Source organism: Ischnura elegans, chromosome 5, assembly GCF_921293095.1.
Source record: "Ischnura elegans chromosome 5, ioIscEleg1.1, whole genome shotgun sequence".
NCBI lineage: Eukaryota > Metazoa > Arthropoda > Insecta > Odonata > Coenagrionidae > Ischnura > Ischnura elegans.
This window is the reverse complement of record NC_060250.1, coordinates 99894068-99916000: the sequence shown is the minus strand read 5'-3', so window position 1 is coordinate 99916000 and position 21933 is coordinate 99894068. Positions and strand designations below refer to the sequence as shown.

The 21933-nt window shown below is 38.4% G+C and overlaps 2 protein-coding genes across 3 annotated transcripts in view; both read left to right on the top strand.

Moving 5' to 3' along the window:
• LOC124159329 (E3 ubiquitin-protein ligase Bre1) overlaps nucleotides 1-5048 on the top strand; it is a 69608-nt gene extending 64560 nt beyond the window's left edge. For both annotated transcript variants that reach the window (XM_046535072.1, XM_046535073.1), the window contains one exon: nucleotides 3610-5048. In XM_046535072.1, coding sequence (XP_046391028.1) covers nucleotides 3610-3891 — 282 coding nt within the window. In that variant the 3' untranslated portion in view covers nucleotides 3892-5048. The remainder of the gene's footprint in view (nucleotides 1-3609) is intronic.
• Nucleotides 5049-8886: 3838 nt separating this feature from the next.
• LOC124159327 (protein phosphatase Slingshot) overlaps nucleotides 8887-21933 on the top strand; it is a 36186-nt gene continuing 23139 nt past the window's right edge. Inside the window, exons 1-3 of the mRNA XM_046535069.1 lie at nucleotides 8887-9119; nucleotides 19877-19944; nucleotides 20828-21203. Coding sequence (XP_046391025.1) covers nucleotides 9021-9119; nucleotides 19877-19944; nucleotides 20828-21203 — 543 coding nt within the window. The 5' untranslated portion in view covers nucleotides 8887-9020. The remainder of the gene's footprint in view (nucleotides 9120-19876; nucleotides 19945-20827; nucleotides 21204-21933) is intronic.

Genomic DNA, 21933 nt, shown 5'->3' with positions numbered 1-21933 from the left:
AACTTAGTGGCAATCAGAAAGAGCTGAAAAATAAACAGAAATATCGTCAAGAATGCGTTGCGTTTGGTCTAAGTCTTTTTTAAATCTTCGGGCCCAGAAAGTCACTCACCATTTGTCGTCTTGAAACGGAGAATTGAAGCAGGAAGGCCAAAAAAGGTCAGTTGGTTAGACGTGGTAGGGATGAAACACACTTCAATTGTTCTCATGTAATTTGATATTTTCCTTAGAAGAAACTGATTTATGGTCTGAGTGATTTTGGAAACAGAAAAACAACACAGGCACAGGCTAATGGACGGCCTACGCGTTTTTCTCAAATCTGCGACGTAGTTACTTGTGACGTGGTTATTATCCTACGATGCTGAGATTCCGCCGATGATTGTTCAATCTCTTGGCAAGAGTCACACACTGTACTAGTCGTATTTTGCCTTTTTTAATTTCCACACCTGAAATTCTACTACGTAACCTCTGCGAGAGCTTTCAAACTAAACAGTTCATGAGTAGGACAAGAATCACATGCAATGGCACATTAGAAGAGAGAATCAGAACTCTTTCCACCCTTATGGGGGGTTGCATTCCCTGAAGCTATTATTTAAAATTTCGGGTCCAGATCCAATGTCTTCCGTGACTTAGGATCCAATGTATCTGATGAAGGGCAATATCCGCAGATATTTGGATCCATGGTATCCGATCCGACCATCCGTACTATCTAGTCCTACAGTTTACCCCAAAAGAAAAAATAAAATTAATAGAAACACTTCTTAATTTATTTGTAATTTTCCTATGATCCGAAAATACATGATTTTTATGTAGTATAGATTACATATGGGCGTTAAAAAAATACACCGGAGGGAACGAATGCTGCGTTGCCACGCCTTGCATGCGAAACTTTGCTTCCTGGTAGCAGGCACTAGCTTGGCGTGGCCCCGTTTGGCAACATGATATTAATAGTAATTATTAACATTCACAAATATCTATATATTTATAAATTATGTATCATAGAAAAATTGCAAATAAATTAAAAATGCACTAACAATAAACAGTTTTTTGGTGTATACAAGGTGTGATCAAAAAAAGATCAAGAAAAGTCTATCAAAATTGTCTGATAGGATCCAAAACTAATGTTCACTTCTTTGGCTTCCTCCCTAACGTTTAAACTGTGATTTTCCTGCACCGATTCGTTCACCAATTTGACATGGTTGGGGTCTGTGGATGTGGAAGGCCGTCCCACTCGCGAATCTTCATCTATCGAGGTTTTGTCCAAATCAAAACGACTGTACCACTCAAAACACTAGCTTTGACTCATAGTTTCAATGACAAAGGCTTACTGAATCATTCCAAACGTCTCCATAGCACTTTCGCCAAGTTTGAAATAAAATTTTGCGCACACACACGCTGTTCCTCTATCTCTCCTTCATTGCTGCTGTTGCCCACGGTGACAAACAGGTTAAGACATGTACTGCAGCTGTTAAGTAACGACTCAATGTAAAGAAATGCAATACCTCTCGATTTAGTCTTCAGATTTGTCGCAACATGGCGCACTTTGTTTCATTTCGATCCGTGGAATGGTTTGCACATAATAAAATCAGTCCGCTTTTTTTTATCACACCTTGTATTTATGATTCATAGGTAGTGGGGCACCTAGTGAGGCACTAGAGGTAAATTTAGAAGTGTGAAATTCACAGCAGGGTCTCAATTAAATAAGGAAATATTTACAGTTAAGAACTGTTGGTAATTTGAGCCTAGAATCAAGAATAGGGTAGTTTCCTTCATCAAAGAAAACGAAAGGCATTGATTGCGATTCGTTACCCACCATTAGTGTATTCATAATATACAAAGTATTTCGTTTTAGAAATACCGGTTTAGACGAATGGCAATGGTCCATTTTTATCCTCATTTGAAAACGGCCAGATTGGCGCCCAAGCGATGCCACTCCACGTGACGTCACAGGGACCTAGTTTCTATACGAGTAGATAGGAGTTATACATCGTCTGAGATTACCAATGCATGCATGAGGCGCAGAGCTCAGGGAAACATGTCTTAATAATCACTTATTAAAACTGGCTAAGGTCGGAAAGTTTTCTTCGTTTGATAAGGTATTAATAATCCTTATTTAAGCCAAGCGCTACCAGCTAGCAGGGTACTCGGCTACCTGCTAGCAGCCTGCGTCGTATCAGCGCTCAAGCCTCCCTCAAGGTCACCTCACAAGGCGGCAGCGGGAACGAGAAATACGTCACACGGAGAGATTTCCCGGCATTCATACTTACCCGTTGCGTTTTCGCATGATTGAAAATTTTCACTTTTCATTGAATCACGAAAAATAGATATAGTCATTTAAAAATCTAAATGCGTGAAATACGTACTCTAGAGGAATAATCTTTTGATTTAGGTAATAAAAAAATAATAGGAAACCACCCTATTTTGAGCTATAATATCAAATAACATTTTATTTCCTGACAATGCAATGATGCTAATGTTCTTAAAAAGGGAAATATTTGCTGTTTTTTGCTCTTTAATTTCTGATGGACCATAGGCTGATATTAGGCATTTGAGAATTTTTCTGACTTGGTATGAGGATTCCTAGCCCTAATTACTTCTAAGTTTCCCGTTGAGAATTTAATAATCCTATTATTTCTGCTATATATTATTCAAGGACGAATCCAGGATTTTTTTCTCCAGGGGCACCAGGGTCTGAGTAGTGATAGCTTAAACAACTCTTTTTCCACTCACACAGTGCAACTCAGCAAAGCGTTTCTGGGTTGAGGTGAGGGGGAAGAGGAGAGTGGAAGAATGGTGAAGAGGGGAAGGTGGTGAGCGAGGAGATTTCTGAACGAACATTTAAAATGCAACATTTCCTAGATCGCAATTTTAAAAATGGATTTCAAATCAATCACGTATCGCGTAGTCACAACCCTTAACAGGTGATATAACTTAGGAACCATTTCTGCCAATACATTGTATCTTTCATGGAAGACTGAAAATGTATTCTGTCTCCTGTGCTTAGAGATGACAATTTAAAAAATTCTGTTGTAACAAAATATTCTCTTCCAAACTACATGATCATGGTAACAATTCATAATTAATTTCTTCGATTGGTCTTAGTTGTTTGTGTTAGAATAATTTTTCATTTTTGTCTCGTATTATTTTCATAAATTTTCAGTTGAGGAAAATTTTTTCATGAGCATCTTCAACCCTTTTTCTTTCACAATGCATGGAAAATGCAGGGGATAGAATTATAATAAGGGTCTTTTGAGGTTCTTTAGAGTCAGGTGAATCAGGAGAATCTTTCAAGCGACGTGAAAAGGTGAGCAGTGGGTTACCAGCAAAAAGTGCCATGTGCTCCCTTGTGCGATGAGCCTCTCATGGAAAACGTATGTGGAAAGAGTCCGCATGGAGTCCGACTTCCACCGCTCACGAATCCAACATGCACAGTGTGCGCTGATTATATTAATAACTTGTATTTTAAATTAAAACATTTGCTAATACTTGTATTAAAATCATGTCTATTTTTTTAAGCATCTGGGGGGTGAGGGGGGGCATGTGCCCCCTTCTAAATCCGCCCACGATATCATCTTTTATGCTCACCAAAGAACCCATTATTTTATATTACAGGAAGAAATTGCTCAGTTGAGGAGAAAAGTGGAGCGAATGAAGAAGATAGAAATGGCTGGAACTGCAGATGAAGTGATGGCAGAGGAAATCAGAGAATACAAAGAGACACTTACATGCCCCTCATGTAAAGTTAAGAGGAAGGATGCTGTGCTTAGTAAATGCTTTCATGTGTTCTGTTATGATTGTTTACGAACTAGATATGAAACTCGTCAAAGAAAGTGTCCCAAGTGTAATGCTGCTTTTGGTGCCAATGACTACCACAGACTATACTTATCAACGTAATATGGCCTCCTATGCATTTGTTTACTAGTTTAAAGGTTAATACATCAGTATTAAGACTTATAAATGCATAATAGATAAAAGTATCTAGCACATCCATGTGTTTGATTTAGAGCTGTTGTTTATGAATGGGCTGTGGTTTGGTAAGTGCATAATGTCCTGTAATTCTTGATCTTTTATCATGCATGCTGCTATGCTCTCCCACATTTAACTGTCAAATTTACTTGTTTCTGAAAAGGGAACAAGATTGTGGAATATTTATTGGTTGCAACTCATCATTTTTTGTGATATTTATGGTATGAAATTTCTTAAATGTGAGCCTCATATTATAATCAATCAAATGTTTGATTATGAAAATGTCCTTTCTTACTCTGAAATATTCTATATATAGAAGTTTGTGGCTGGAATCCATGTTATTTTGCGAAATAATTTATTTCATAAAATATATAAATGAAATTTGATCATCCACATTATATAACATCTCTCTTCATTTTTTTGTGATGTATATTTTTTTATTCTGAAGTGCATTCTAATGCCCATCAGCAAGCTCATGTGTTGTCTATTTATACAAGATTTATTAGTATATTAATAATGATGTGGATTATTCCACTTACATCAATGGATACTTCTGGTATTCCATGGTTTTGGCTCAAGAAGCTTCGTTATGTTTTTGGGGGACCAGGGATTCTTGATTGTAAATAGCAAGAAAACCATGTATAAAGGGTAAAATTCAATGATGATCCTAGCTAAGAAAATGTTGAATATGACTGATAAAAGGAGAATAATGTACTTAGGTACTCGTCTCGGGCACTATCTGCAAAAATGTGTGAGAATTTCTGCTGACCAATAACTAAGCAATTATAATGGAGTTTATTGGCTTGATATTTCAACTGGAAAATTTCTGTTGTGTTTAACAGTACTGCACTCTTGGGATACCCTTAATCCATGCTTGCTTGATCCTTAATGCCTGTCATACCTATGAAATTTTTATAAAAGTTTTGTCAAGCATATATGTAATCCTGAAAATTTAAAATAATTATCTGTGGAAAGTAGTCATACTAATTTTTATTCTTTAAGTCTCAAAGCAAGTTCCTTTGCATAATTATCAGCATATTCAACATATTTATGTATACAATGGCAATAAAAGTACCATATAAAAACTTCTGCTTTGTTAATTTAGTACTACATTACTTGATGTATACTGATAAATGCTGTGTAGGGTTATCTTCTCAGCAATTCAGCGTGGTGAAGAGTTATGGCTTGATAGGTTGTGTTGGCACCTCAGAAATATGGAAAATGAATGCTTAATACATTCGTAATATTATACTGTAATTACATATTCATATGCAACATTGTCTCATTTTTTCTATTCAAATATTGTTTTAATCTTGAACAGCGTTCCGTTGCTAATCAGCTGTTTACATACCCAGCAGGTTATATATGTATGCATGATGTAATACTTTTAATTTGGATTTACTTACCAAGTCTTGTGGATACTTCAGGTTTTCTATGATTTTGACTCTTTGGGTCACGTTATTATTGATCTCGGTTTTGATACACATGTACAGTAGGCCGGCCCTTATTTTTTAGAATTGAGAAAAGTTATGTTTTCCTAGTCTCAAAATGATCCAAATGAGGTTTGTATTCACATGTTAAAATTTGGTTACTTTAAAATAACGGGAACCCGTGCCCCAAGGGCCCTAAGTACTGAGGACCCTCAACTGAGTTTTTTGGGGCCGAAAAGGTGCTATTCCTATGTAAAACGTAAAAGTAAAGATCTTTAGGGCCGATTTTTTGTTTGTTTTGACCTATCTCTAATCGTTTACGAGATTGTGTGTCGTAATGTAATCCACCCTATAAGGCGCTACCCCGCACTGCGGCGCCGCTGACGTACAGCCCGCACCACTTACTAGAGACTTCCCCTACACCCCCTCCCCTCCGTCAGCAAAGTCTTTGCTCCTATTTGCACGGGTTCCCGTTATTTTAAAGTAACCAAATTTTAACACGTGAATATAAACCTCATTTGGATTATTTTGAGACTAGGAAAACATAACTTCTCTCAATTCTGAAAAATAAGGGCCGGCCTAATGTACAGTCACTTTCAAAAGTTTTAGAACCAAGTTTGTGGTACTAATTCTGCTTCTGAAGGAAATATAGTTACCCTAACTCCATTTGCTGTTCTTGGTTCTCACCTAAAATACTTGTGCATAAATATTTATGCACTCAAAGGAAGAACTTCATTATGGCAAATTTATCGTTTCCATTTTTGTTGGATAATGATTATTTCGTGTGAATATACTGTGTACGTTCCCTGGTCACTTTGATCTTTTTAAATATTATATGAGTTGTAGTGCAAGTAGCTGCGGTGGTCTAGAGAACATGTGCTGAGATGAATGTGATGGTTGATGGATTGGGTCTATGTCATGAGATACTTAAGTTAAAATTTTTTCTCTGCTCATTCACTCATTTTGTATTTATTTACAGGATTCAAATCACCATTAATTCACTGTAATTGCATTACATACTTTTTATGGTTGTGAGTTCAATAGAAGTTCGGAATTGGTATACTTTTTATGGATGACAACATTTTTAAGTTTAGGGATTTGTTAAAGAGAGTAACATGGCAGGAGAGGGTTGATAAAAATCCAGCGTTAGTATTAACGAAATGGTCAAAGACTGGTACCAAGGGATCTTATGTATCATTTTATTGTTACAAATTGATTATTAGTTTCAATCTCTGTTGGGTTTAAGGATTGGCAGTAATGAAGACCATTTTTATCGCCTTCTCCAAAAGAATAGTCTTCCACACCACAAGCCTCAGGCTAGGGATTTGGAAAAGATGGTCATTTGGTGGTAAAGGGTTGATACTTACAACACCATGTTCTGACAACTTAAAACTCAATAATCTTTTTACTGAATTTCTTTAATTATTCGTGTCTAGTAACCAACTGAAGAAGTAGGAGTAATACCAGGACGGACCCAAAAGTAACGGACAGAAATTTGAAAGAATTCCAATTTTTTTGGTGTTATAATCATTAGTTGAATTGGGTACTGGAAATTAAGCCACATGAACAAAAAATTGACCCATTTTTGAAGTCAAGTTTTATACAACTGTGTATACACATGTATGCTATCTTATTTACCAGGTTAAATTTTTTTCCATCAGTTTTGATAAAACCTTTTAATGAAGACACATGACATCACACATAAATTTATGGTTATCACTTTAAATAGATAAAAGCAACTTCTAACTACAGATTAGGATCCGGCAGTCTGAAAATCATTACAGTCATGTAGCCAGAAGGAGGGGGCTTCAGTGTACCATGAAATATTTTCCCCTTGTGGCGACTCCATACCATACATCTACCTAGGAGATGTGTGGCTTCATTTCTTTATGTCTGTCAATTATGGATGAAGAATTTCACTTTCAGCAAAATGTTAACAAAATATCAGTACAAGCACCCTGCACACCACCCAAAGCCAATTTCTAGTTAAATGACTGATTACAGTGGACAACTCCTGTAATAGCAATCTATACATCTAATGAAGTGTGCCATGGATCTATGAACCTTCCCAACCTGACTTTACCTCAAGAATTTCACACTGTTTCTTAGCTTTGGAGAACTCCAAATTCCTCAACTTGCTTTGCGACACCTTTTCTGTCTTAAGCAGTATGATACTGTATCTGGTACTGGACACAGATCATAAATCAAAGAATAAATTAAGGAAATTGAAGAGTGAAAGACTGTATCAAAAGCAAAATTCAACCCTTTGCAGGCATGAATTCCAATAGTTAAGAGATGCCAACCAACATCTTGAGTAGAAGGAATTGGAATGAAGATGGAACAGTGTACAGCGGGATGACCCTAGGGAAGCTAAGTAATTCGGGTGATAATTGATGAAATCAGATACCATCATTGGATGTGAGTACAGGACCTCGAAACAATGTTAGCAAGATGTAACTGTTGCTGACGGATCACTAATATTCTCCTCAGAAAGAGAGATAAAATAATGGACACTTGGCGAATTGATCTCAATTTATGACAGATAAAACCACCAGGCACACAGATCATCAACTAGACTTCCTCTATCTCAAACTGGAGTTTTCCTCGCCCCTCGTTTGCACGAAATAGATTGAATTACAGCGACTGCTACTAGGAATCCAAAATTTACAGGCGTAAAGTTGAAAAGCAATATAGACAAATGAAAATGTTTTAAGTGGACAACGCCAGTTGCACGGTAGATGGAGACTTACATAGCTACGCCAAAAAATTTTTCAATACGACACGAGTACCTGAAACACTTGAATTTAAGAAAATAAAAAGGGAGTGATAGCGGGAATTAGCTACAACGTATCACTGGGACCCTTGCGCTGGGCTTACCATCTATGGGAAGGGAAATGAATAGAACTTAATACTCACAATTTTGAAAAACAAGGATACAAATAAGCTGTTTGAGAAAAAAAATCACATTGAAGCATCATCACGTTAGGAGTTTACTCCTTTTATGATAAAAGCGTACCAAGGTCTCATATAAGGCATATCGCTAGAGCAATAATAATATTAGAAATTTAGCATGTCAATCAATACAGGATAAATTAAACGTCCACATACGGAGTCTATTTTACAACCATTATCTAACTCCTTGATCATTCTCTAAACTCCTTGACAATTTTTTTTCGCAACGAGGCGGAAGTGGCGAGCCATTTGTGAAGTTCCACTCCATATCTTGCCTTAATTTGGAAATCGAACACAAAAATAACCTTAATGTTGTGAAGCTCCAGGTATCATGCGAACATCCGAATTGCACCTTTCGCATTCGACATTATTTTACATAAAAATCCTTTGGGTGTCACATATTAATCCAAATAGAGTGTAATATAGACGCAGTTAGATTTTTTTGTCCGTCCGAGCCAAAATATCAGCTTAATTTACAAGTATTGATATGATAAAAAACTATCTTGACTTGTAACATTCTCATACTCATAATAATCTTGGCGCTACTTGAGGTGCAGTTGTTTACGAATGGAAAAGGAAATTGGCAATGGTTTCATGCATTATTCTGTGTGGTATTTTACCCAGAAGAAAGTATTATATTTATCATGTGGAAGTTAGGATGCAACAATAGTGTAAATGGACGATGTTTCTTCATTCGTTTCCCGCTTTATATTGCTGGAAGGGATAGTTATGGCCCTCGTTACCGTGCAAAGGTCACCAAGCACCAGCAGTTCTGTAAGTGAAACAGTCAACTGTTTTGCTGTAATATTTTCTGTTAAGAGTACTTAGGTGAATATTTCTTCTTGTCTGTAAAGCAAAAACGGTAATTTATCGAATTTTAGCTCATAATAGTCTTAAAGTGTTCTCTGAAGTCTGCTCACACCGTGCCCTAGTAAGGCATAGTGAACGACAATGAATCCACCCATTTATGCATCATTACTTTTATTCTGTCCTAAGTTAAAATGAAAGCCTTTTTAATGTTCGCGCATGATTGTCTTTGCTGTATGAGTATTTTTAAAGGTTTAAGAGTCCATGAAAATGCTTATTTTTTATTTAAAAGGCCTTATGTCATAAGCCATCGAGTTACTAGCTGTTGTCAGAAACTGATGCAGAAATTCATTATTGACCCTGTGAAATCAAGATATTAATAGTCATTTCATATAATCTCGCTGTTCTACAGTTTTTAGTGGCGGATTTGTTACAGCTTGTAATCTCCTTTTTGGGATTAATGAGTATGTATTAATATTACCATTTTTGGGGGAAAAGTGTACAATTAGTTATGTTTGTGTTATTTAAAAAGTTAGAATTAGCTCAATTTTTAGTGCATCGCATTCTTCATCAATACTCACGGGATTTAACATTATTGCTTATGATTGATATTGATGTTCTTATAATTGTTTGAACGCTCTCCACGTCTCCCTTTTCAATAATTACTTAATGCCCTTAGCTTATTAGACGATGTTGTTGGTGACTGGTTATTTACACTTTATTGTCAGCGTTCATTTTAAGTCCAAACGTGATGAAGACTTTTTGGTTTGAAAGTGTCATTTTAACATTTTAGTATACGTATTGTGCTTGTTATCAATCTTAATTTAAGTATTTTAGCAAAAAATGAATTTAGTTCGTAAAGTCACGAATGAATAACTTATGACAGTAGTACCAGATTGGTAGTGTCATAAATTGCAATAAAGGTACTTAAGTTACTTAACTAATTGCAATCGTGATTGATTGCTTAGTCAGATTACAATTTAGGGCAATTTATAAGGTCGGCAGTTTTGTTTGACAGAAGTGTGAAATAGTACTAGTAGAGTAAGTACTCTACTGTTATCATTGTTTTCATTTTATAGAAAAGAGTATTTTATTCCTTGTTTGTCATCGCCTATACACCCCTAAAATTTGACCAGTTGATTTTGATGTAATCACTTTTTATAAAATATTTTTTCATGGCCAACAAAATATTTTTAGCCTTTTTTGCTGGTGTGCACCTGCTCTCAAACTTATATTTCTTCTCTGTTTCAAAATTATGGCCATGTATGAATTTTTACTTACTTAAAAAAATTTCCTACCCTTATTACCTCAAAAACCACCTTCTCATCATATCCTAATGGTTTCTATCATTTAATTTTTTCCTATTAGAAATTATTCCTTCTCTTTAGATTTTCTTAAATTATTCTACCTTCGCATATTTACCTTACGTTTTTTTGTGGTTCATCTTATTGAGAGCCAAGTTTGGAGGGATTAAAAGAATGTTCTTTCTCTGTTTACCATATTGCTTGTATATTTATCTTTCAAATAATAATTATGAAGGTATTCTGCGAGTTTTGGCAGGTTTACACAGATTTTTGCACATCCAAATGTTTTGGCTCTCAATAAGATGTACTTTCATTCATTCAGTCTGAAAATCCTATCATAATCCTCCCCTTTCCCTGCTTACCTAACATTCTTCCCTTTAGCTTGGTGTTTAGTAACCTCTCTCCCCAACTATTCACTCCTTCCAGACCCTATATCTCACCTTGTATCTCAACAAGAGGTTTCCTCTCCTACCCCACTTTGTTCTTCTCTACATCATTCCATTTCTTCACTGTCCATTTCACCTTTTCCTCTTTCCTCCACAGCCTCATCTCAAATGTCTCTAGTCTTTTCTCATCCTATTTTCTAAGAGTCTACATTTCCACGCTGTATTGAGCTGCACTCCAGATCAGTCTCTTCACTAGCCTTTTATTTGCTTGATGATAATCGATTAGTTCCTTCCTATTCATCCACACATCCTCTTTGTGACACAGTTCTCTTCTTGATTCCCTTCTTAATGTGTCTGTTATCCTGTATTAGAGCACCCGAATAGTTGAACTGCCTCTCCTGTTCTACCATGTGATCACCTACTTACAGTCTAGCTGGCGAGAGTTGTCCGATGACACTTTAAAAGGAGGGGCGGAGAACCCTGTGCCAACATGGTTTGCAACCAATTACTGTCCCCCAAATGCACCTTACACCCTTGCCTGGTCATACAACATTGTCACATGCATATGAAGCACTAAAACAAGCCTGAACCACCAAAACAAGCCCTTTCTGCGAATCGCCATGACAAAGGATTCTTCCTTTGGATCCTTCACTCTCGTCGTCCCTTCTGGCTTCTTTCTTCACGGAACCCTTTTGTTTACATGTGATGTGGGTGTTTCCCTTTCTTACCTGGCAACCTTGCCCTCTACCCCTTCTAGCCGTCAACGGACAACTCTCGGTGGCCAGACTGTACATCTTGGGCCTTACATTCCTTGCCTGCATTGCTTTAAAAAGCCACTCTTAGTGTTCTTGTCATTACTAGTCATGCCATATTCCTCACACCATTTACTAAACTGGTGAACTAGGGCCTGCAACCCTCTTTATCAGACTACCTAATCAATGTGTTATTATCTGCAAACCTCTATGGTATGAACATCCATTTCTTCTTCCTTTCGACTGGGATTAAACCTGGCATGAATTAAATGTTGTTTTTTGTGTAAAATTGTACATCAATATTCCAATGCAGACAGACGAAACCTGTTCTATCTTGCTCGACTCCTTTGTTTTAATATATAATAGATCATATAAATCTCTCATAATTTTCTCTGCATCTGCATTTTATCTCATTAAAACAGCCAAGGCAGAATTAGACATCCTAGTGTCATACCTCAGTCAATATTTGCCCACTCTGATGCTCCTCCGGTAACCCACTCACTTGTTCATCTGGGCAATATACAGGTGACAAATGAGTTGGGTATCCCTCCAATCTATGCCTACTTTCTTAAGCATGCCCATAAACTTCACCCCACTCTATCAAAGGCATTCTCAAAATTCATGAAGGAAGTATACATGTTCTGGTTGCATTCAAGGATTCTTACTAGAAGTTGCATTACTGCTAATCCATTGTGGGTTGACCTGAAATCAAACTGGTCATCACCCAAATAATCAGTTATCATTGCCTTCAATCATCTATTCAAAACCCTCAGTCGTCATCAACAGATTAGTCAACAATCCTAAGATTGGTTTGAAGTAGCTCTCCATTCCTCTCTTCTATCCACCAGCCTTTTCATAGTGACATATTTCTTCTCTTTTACTTCCGTTACAACATGTCCTATGTAACTCATTCAGGGCCATCCCTTGCCCTTCTTCCCTTCCACCTGTCCTTCTATGATAGTCTCATCATGCAATCATGTCTCATAATGTGGCCAACTAAGTTTTCCCATCTTCTCCTTAAAGTATCACAATTTTTGGATTACTTTGTAGTCCTATATTTTCAACATATTAATCTTCTTCATTTTTGGCAATGGAATTAGTAATGTCTCCATGAAATCCTATGGACAAGACCCCTCCCCATGGATCCTATTTACAACTTTGAAAAACCTATATCCTCATATTCCCTTAATTCTTCTTAAGCTCAAATAGAATAGTATCCATGCCAATTGCTTTACTTGCCTTCATTCCATGAATGACTCCTCTCTTGGAGGAAGAGTTCTCGGGTTTACAGCTGGGTCCAGGGGTTTTTCAGCACCAACGTTTCAAGGGCGAAGTTTGCCATCGTCTTGAGGGTGAATGCTTTTCACCCTGAAGACGATGGCAGACTTCGCCCTTGAAACGTCGGTGCTGAAAAACCCCTGGACCCGGCTTGAAATCCGAGAACTCTTCCTCCAGTCTATTCGCTGGGAAAACCTTAGATCCCTCCTTCTCTCTTGGTTTCCAATCCAAGATCCCTGTGAGTATTCTCCTCCTCCTCTGTCCCCCCTGCTATGTTCAATTTCTCTAGCCTGCTTCTGCTTTCATATAGATCGTCCGTGTATTACATTTGCCTAATCCTGACCTCTTCTTATTTCTTTAATATCCTTCCATTCTTAGCCTTATTTCATTGCCATCTTTTGCCATCCGTTAACAACTTCACCTCTACTTCCACTGCAGGGAAGCTTAGCATGTTTTCCACTCTTCTCCTATACCTCCATCTTTTGATGTTATCTACTTAATTTAAATAATAGCTTTAAAAATGGTAGATGGTAGATATCTTGATGGCTGATTCACAGAAAACGATAAAAAATGTAGCTATACATAATTTTCAATTTGAAATGAGATACTGCATCATTATCAGCCACTATGATTTCATGCAGAGAACAAATAGGTGTGGTTAAAAATATGACCTGGTGAAGGTTTTATATTTTGATTTTTCTGTTACTTACCTATTGTATTCTAAAGCCATGTAATAATAAATTTGTTGAGGATTTTATTAATGCTACTCTTTGATATGCTGCTAAGTCGTGGATCTGCAAATGGAATTATCCTTCGTGATCTCACTGATAGAAACTGTGAAATATTATGGGAGAAGTTGAAGGTCCTGCCTGTCACACAAGAGGCAGTTGTACTGTATATGTATATCCTCAAAGAAAGACATGCGAATATAGACTCATTAAATGCAGTTTAAAATAATCATCAATGTATGAGCAAAGGTCCTTGGAAAGAAACTATGAGTCCAGCATTGCACGCATTATGTCACTATAGTATATGATAATTTATTTATTTATTTATCAAATTGTCCACATACAGCGTAGTTTGCCATTTCATAGTGGCACAGTATAACAAACTTAAAAAGTACAAACACGATCAAGCATAATAAGTTTAAATAAATAACAATACATTGAAAGTAAACTCATTGACCTCAAGAGTTTCTATTAAGGTTGGAAAGAGCACGGTTTGGAAAGGAGAACGGGTCAATGTGATCTGGAAGGGAATTTATGAGGGAAGAGAGGCGGGAGAGGATGGAACGTTTGGTTAGTGACAATCTGGGAGTGGGCATATGGAGGAGCGAGTGGGTCTACATGGAACTTTAAAAGTTAAATTGGAGACGAGATTGAGACAGTCTATGGTAGAGTTTAGAATGCTATTTATTAGTTTTAAATCAGATTTGAGGATTAAATTTGGAATATTAGATATAGAGAGTGTGTGCAAAACAGTATCAGCGGACATGTTACGAAGACGAGGGGCTCTGCACTTAACTATATCAGTGAAAAAATTGGCACACTTTTAAGAGCCAAAGTATTATATGGGGTTGAGATGGTCCAAATGAGGGAGCAATACATTATAACGGGAAAAAAGTAGTTGAAAAATAAGCGCATAATGCTATCGGGTCTGCGATTTCTGAGAAGCGGTAGAGGAGGCCAAGAAGAGACATATGTAGCTGTATTTTTAATTTTTGTAATATGCTCACAGTAATTTAATTTTTGATCCATTAAAACACCTAAGTCTTTGATGGTGGAGACTCGTCTGAGGGAAAGGGAGTTTAAACTGTACTTGAAATCATAAGGGGAATTTTTTGCGAAATGGAAATTATGTTGCATTTATTAGCGTTTAGGCGGAGTTTCCAGGTGTTGGACCTCTCTGATACCTTGTTCAAGGCATCCTGTAGGTTATGGCAGTCTGCGACATTGTTAATTTGCTTAAAAAATTTGCAGTCATCAGCGTAAAAAAGGGCATGGGCTTGAGAGGGATGTACAAGGGAGGCCAGATCATCAATGAAAAGATTAAATTAATATGGCTCGAGAACACTTCCCTGAGGTACTCCGGATGTTGTGGGTAACCATTGGGATGAGCAGCCAGGAAGTATTACACGCTGGAATCTATTGTTGAGGAAAGAGTCTACTAGGTTTAGAAAATTTCCATGCAGGTTAAAGCGATGAGAGAGTTTGTGAAGGAGAAGAGGGTGGTCTAGAGAGTCGAAGGCTTTCGAGAAATCTACGAATATTGCGTCAAGTTGAGCTGTATTGGAGATGGAAACGACTGCATGATGCTGAAAAAGAGCTAAGTTGGTCAGGCAAGAGTGTCCCGGAAGGAAACCATGCTGATTATTTGATAAAAAAGGAGAAGTGAAGTAGCAGAGCCTGTTAAGAATAATCCTTTCACAAACTGAAGATAGTATCGGAAGTAATGATATTGGGCGGTAGTTTGAGACTTCATCTTTAGGGCCATTTTTATGTATGGGAATGATGTTGGCAGTTTTCCATTCGGAGGGGAAGGTGCTGAGGGAAAAGCAACAGTTCAGTAGGAGGCTCAATGGAAGAGAGAGGGAGGAGGCACAGTGTCTAATTAGTTAATCTACCGATTTGATCGATAGATTTTTCTTCCTTATAGGAAAATCTACTAAAATTGGTAGCATATTAATTGCGTATAGCTTGGTTTCGTTAGTAGTAGGACCTGCCCGCCTTTGTGACGGTGCAGGATTCCTCGTCCCGTCCTTCCTTCCCCGTCCTTTCCTTGGAGGCGTCGTCGGGCTCCTATCGCGGCGGCGCCTCCTTCCTTGTTCCTTCCAGTCCTCCCCCTTCTGCGGTGCAGAGGTGATAAGCTAACGCTTCAGACCTCGGCCCAGGAGAGTAACCCCGCGAGCCCGCCCAAGGGTTTCGTATCCATTGTCTAATTAGTTATCTACCGATGCACAAAGGTTAAGAAAACACTTAGCTGTTTCACAAAATAAAATATATTGCGACCGGTTTCGATACAGCGTATCATCATCTGGCAATTACAAGTATCAGTACACAGAATTTATACCCTTGAAGGCGTTAGAGGGGTGGTAGAGTGGAGGTGGAGAAAGGGGGGAACTTCGGAGTACCCATTATTGGATGCAATTAGTTTGATTGTGTTTAGCTCCTTCATCCTGTTGTAATTCGACAATGGAATCAATTATAATCTGTGAAGCATACAATGTATTGCTGATAGTTTGTGAGAGAAGTGGTGTCTTGAATTGCGGTGTATTATTTGGTGGAGGGGGTAAGGGAAGGGAAGGTAGGTTTGGGAAGTACGTCGCTGATGGGTCACTGCACGGTGTAGCCGAGGGTTGGTGTATGATGACGAAATACCGGAAGGGGTGTTATGGAGTGGTGAGTGTCATCCGTAATGGTTTCTCAGAAAAAACATTGAAAAGTGGTGAATGGTGAGAATACAACTGCTCGTTAACTAATGTTATATTGGGTGAGGTTTGGCCCACTAAAATTTCCAACTGCTCGAGTGCGTCAAGCCTTGGGCCGTTGTTTTCTTTATGTAGGATTATCGGTTCGAAATCGCTTGTGTGGTCGGAATCCAAGAGGTGTTTGGCAAAGTGTGAGGTTTCTTTGTTGTTAATAAAACATGAACGATGTTCCTTGGCCCGGATGTTGAAATTCCGTCCAGTTTTTCCTATGTAACAGGAATTGCAGTCATTGCAACGGAGTTTATATACTCCGCTGTGTTCTCCGGCACTAATTTTGTCCTTGGCACTGCCCAACAGTTTGCCCAGTGTATTTCTACTGTAGAAGGCAGCCTTCACTTGATCTTTAGGTAGTAATTTTCCAGTTTTGTTGGATATACGACCGAGATAGGGAATTCTACGCCATTTCGTGTCATCATCTTTCCCTCTATCTGTGTAAATAAGGTTGAGTGCGAGTCGTTTTTGTTTTTGGTGGTACAGTTTATCAATGAGAGCTTCGGAGTACCCATTATTGGATGCAATTAGTTTGATTGTGTTTAGCTCCTTCATCCTGTTGTAATTCGACAATGGAATCATACATAGTCTGTGAAGCATACAATGTATTGCTGATAGTTTGTGAGAGAAGTGGTGTCGTGAATTGCGGTGTATTATTTGGTCAGTGTAACAATTTTTTCTGAAAATCGAGAATTCACATTTTTGGTTTACATTTTGAATGGTTAAATCTAAGTAATTCAACCTTCCTTTACATTCAACTTCACTAGTGATTTTGATGTTTTTGTCCAAAGAATTTAAAAATGACACGAAGTTTTCTAACTGTCTTAGTGAGCCATTCCACACGCAGAAAATGTCGTCGACGTATCGATACCACCGAAAAACATTTTTCACAAGGGTGCTATTAGAATTGAAAACACATTCTTCGTAGCTGTCCATATATATGTCAGCAAGGAGTGGAGACAGCGGGGATCCCATGGCGAGGCCGTCAGGTTGTTCATATATCGTATTGTTGAATTGGAAATAGTTTTGGTTAACACACACTTTCAGTAGGTGGCACAACTCGGCAATTACAAGGGGTGGTGATTTGGCTTTCACTAGAGCAATTTCGGCTAGATGTAAGGCTGCAGATTTGGGAACGCTAGTGAACAGATTCACAACATCAAAAGACACTAGGAGACATTTAGGGGGGAGTATTTCACTTGAGAGATCCCTCGCGAACTCCACTGAATTTTTAATGCCATATTAGGGAATGAATTTTGAGAACTGGCGGAAAATGGATTTTTTTAGTTATCTACCGATTTGATCGATAGATTTTTCTTCCTCGTAGGAAAATCTACTAAAATTGGTAGCATATTAATTGCGTATTGCTTGGTTTCGTTAGTAGTAGGACCTGCCCGCCTTTGTGACGGTGCAGGATTCCTCGTCCCTTCCTTCCTTCCCCGTCCTTTCCTTGGAGGCGTCCCCGGGCTCCTATCGCGGCGGTGCCTCCTTTTCCTTGTTCCTTTCTGTCCTTCCCCTTCTGGGGTCGAGGAGAAAAGCTGATCGCTTATAGTCCTCGCCTCAGGAGTGTATCCAGCGAACCCGACCCAAGGGTTTCGTTTTCATTGTCTAATTAGTTTATCTAACGATTTGATCGTTGGATTATTCTTCCTCATAGAATAATCCTCCAAGGTTGTTAGAATATCAATTGCGTATGCATGGTTTCGCTGATAGTAGGACCTGCCCGCCTTGTGACGGTGCAGGATTCCTCGTCCCTTCCTTCCTTCCCCGTCCTTTCCTTGGAGGCGTCGTCGGGCTCCTATTGCGGCGGCGCCTCCTTTCCTTGTTCCTTCCCGTCCTTCCCCTTCTGGGGGCAGAGGAGAAAAGCTAATCGCTTATAGTCCTCGCCCCAGGAGTGTATCCCGCGAACCCGACCCAAGGGTTTCGTTTCCATTGTCTAATTAGTTTGGGGCTCAAACCATCGGGACCAGGGGCACGATGGAGAGGGATTTTGCAGAGATACTCAAATACTTCTCTGGGATCTGTGATAATGTTAGATAGACAATGGTCACGAATTTGCGTGGGGAAGTGATCAATTTTATTAGAGAGAATAGATGAAGGAGCTAAGCAATCTGGAAAGAATTTATTGAATAAGTTAGGTCTATCTGGGCCCCCAGCCTCGAGATTGTGATAGGTCACATTAAGGGGGATGCGTGGAGACTTTCGGCGGCTATTCACGAGGGACCAGAATTTTCTTGGGTTGGAAGAAATGGATGAACACATGCCCTGTACATACTCCTTGTGATCACGGCGAATTAGCGTTTTGGAACAGCGACGAAGGTTAGTGAATGTAGTTCGAGTTTCCTCGTTTGGGAAAGATTTGTATAGATACCAAGCACGATTCTTGTTTCCAAGTGAGTGAATGGTATCTGCTTTGAACCAAGAGGGGAATTTTTTGACTTAGGTATCACAATGGGCACAAAATCTTTGACCACACTCTCAAGGATAGAGTAAAGAAAGACCACAGACATAGAAGTAAGGATACCCCAGGGTATGAGGTCGAGGCAGCGATTTATGTCGTCCCAACATGCCTTCGACCAAGCAGGGAAAGGCTTGGGGGGTGGGGTAGGAACCCCACGGTTCTTCTTGGAACGTTGGACGAGGAAATGGCTCCCAGAGTAAGAAATACATAATTAGTCATCATGCAAATGTGAACCCTCGTACCACTGATTTCAGGAGCATTTCGGGACTACTATAAGGAGTACATATTTGAGTAAAGGTAAAGAGAAGAAAGAGAGAATTTTTAAAATAACTGTATGGGCCAAGGCACACTATTATATATATTACATTTCTTGTAATCAGAGGCCACAAAGGGTACATTTCAAAACCGGATGTTATATCATAACAGGAATGAATATTTTATATTATTAAAGGGAATCTTCATCTCATCATTTGAAGGGAGGAAATTTCTCATGTACTCGTACTTCACGAAAATCGGACTCATGACTTTTTTTTGCAGGACCTTTGCTTATAAATTGATAATTATTTTAATCTGAACCTTGAATTTGATTCACACTGCCTTTCACTGTGGATGAATACAAAGAAAAATGATGCAAGTGGGACGTTTTTGTAAATTTTATTTTTTTCCGCTCAACTCTTATATGCAGTGAATATTTATTGATAGTCATGGGATCACTTTGGATTTCTTAGCTGCAGAAATAACTATCATGACTTGACATTCAACAGGAATTGAATCGTGGATGAAAATAAGAATCACAATGCCTGGCATGTTGCGGGGACTGTAAAGGTCATTATTTTCTGCTACAGCTGATAAAAACTTTGAGATATGTACTGACAAAGTTATCATCTTACGGTGCTGCATTGAAAGGGTTAAAGGCTTAATTCCATGTTCTACTTATATTGTTATAATGCGATGCTGTAGTACAGCAGTTGATAAACTCAGGAAAAGTCATTTTATTTATTCATATTTTACTCCAAGCCCATCTCATATGCATTCATGAGAACCTTGTCTGAATATTCTTTGCAGGATTCTGGAGCTGGAGCTTCTGTGGATGAAGAGGAAACTACTCCCCCTAGTCGCTCTCCTGGTAGAAGGTTAGTCCATATTTGTCTGTAAAAGCCTTAATCATCCTATTTCCTTATTGAAGCTTTCGTGGCATATGATGACAAAATTGATGTACCAATTGCTGGTCACTTATTCATTTCTATGAATAAGTGATCAGCAATGGTTATGGAACAGCGGAAAAATCTCTAGTGTATCATGCAGCATCAGCAGGTATTAGAATTTTCTGCAGAATTTTCTTTCTTATTAGTTATTATGGTTCCTTCTGCTTCACATCAAGTTTTATGAATGGTTTCAGCCCTTAACTATGTAGCTGTTTTGAGCCCATATCTTTGCCTTTCCTGGTTAAGTTAGGAGACTGCTTGGCACTTATTAAATGTTTACTATTTTACCCATATTTTATGACAGTGTGCTTTGGAATGTGAATGTATGAAGGCAAGACAAAATAAATGAAATAGCAAGTTATTATTTTGGTTGCATACTAATTAATTATTGGTAGTTGTGATTGGTTCTGGAAAACTGCTATCTTTAAGATGTTTATCTGGTGTTATAGCTGTGCCTTTCAGTTATTTCTCAAGAATTTATTTTGCCGTCCTCATTCTTTATTCCACATGTGTGCTTAGCAGCTTATTTGCTTTAATGTCTTTCAAATAACCCAGGCTAACATGTTTCCTGTGCTTTTTGCAAGTCTCTGGGATAATCTAATTTTGCTGCAATGTACCTCTGTGTAAGTGCAAGCTTTTCCATTCTTCATTGCGTCCAAGGACAAAATGTTTCCTTGCCACCTTTTTAACTTCTAGTAATGATTTTTCATCATGATCATTTGTATGGGCTATTGCTCTTGCATTTTACATTTTTCCCTTTTTGTTAAGAGGCATTCTTCTCTCTTTCTATCTCCCTCTCTCCGTCGTGCAGCCTTGGCGAATGCTATTTTGCAGCAAAGGGGAGTTCGTCAGCTTCATCCCTGCCATGTCACCTGTCCATCAGTGCACCACCTCCTAAACATGTAACCGTGGACGTAGGGACCCTGAATGGGGGTGGGAAGGGTAGGTCATTGCCGGGGTTGGGTCCAGGTCAGAGGGGAGGGCGGAAGGGTGGGGAGGGGGGTGGGAGGGAGTGGAAGGAGGATGAAGTGGTGGTGTTGGGTCGCACCCTCAGAAAGGAGGAGCCCATTGTCGGGGGTGGAGTGCCAGCAGCGGGTCGTAGGGGGACGGCTGGAATGTCTTCTGACATCCAACGCCATCTGCGTTCTATGTTCTATCTCTTACGGCCTGAGGAGACGTTGAAGATGGTGAGTTTGCCAATCAAAGCTGCCAGTCTGCATTTAAATGTTAGGACTTGGGGATTTTTTTATGTCTTCCTTTCTGTTTTATTTAACCATTTCAAAATTTTCCACTTTTATTAAGTGCACATTATGCACTTCAATTTGAGATCATAATCAATGATCACCAAAACTATATATTGTGAATCTATTGGAAAATTCATTTATTATTCTAAATGGTTTTCATTTCACCTTATCAAAACTCTTTTACTGATGTTACTTGTAATATCTATTTTAAAAATTCCTTTAATGTGTTCCTTTCTTTAATGAACTTCATTGGGGATTTTATCATGAATGTTTACTATGTAACATATTAATATATTTGGATGTTTTTTAAAATCTTTGATCTGACTCTTTGATACACAATAAAATGGCTGGCTAAAGTAACTACCGTATATGTCTGAATATAGCCCCCCCCCTTTTTTTCCAAAAATGCCCGTGATAAAAGTTATGGGGGGGGGGGGGACTATATTCAAACCCATTTTTTTAATTTTTTCCCGAAACTCAAGCCTCAATATTAGGGGGGGGGGGGACTATATTCAGAGGGGGACTATATTCGGAGGAATACTATATTGTTGTCTAAGTTACACACTCTCTAAAATAAATATTTTGAAAGCTTTCAAAATCGTCGTTGAATATAAAATATTGATTTTTGTTCCCTGTTCTTTCTGCTCCTCTTAATATTGCTCAAACGTTTTTT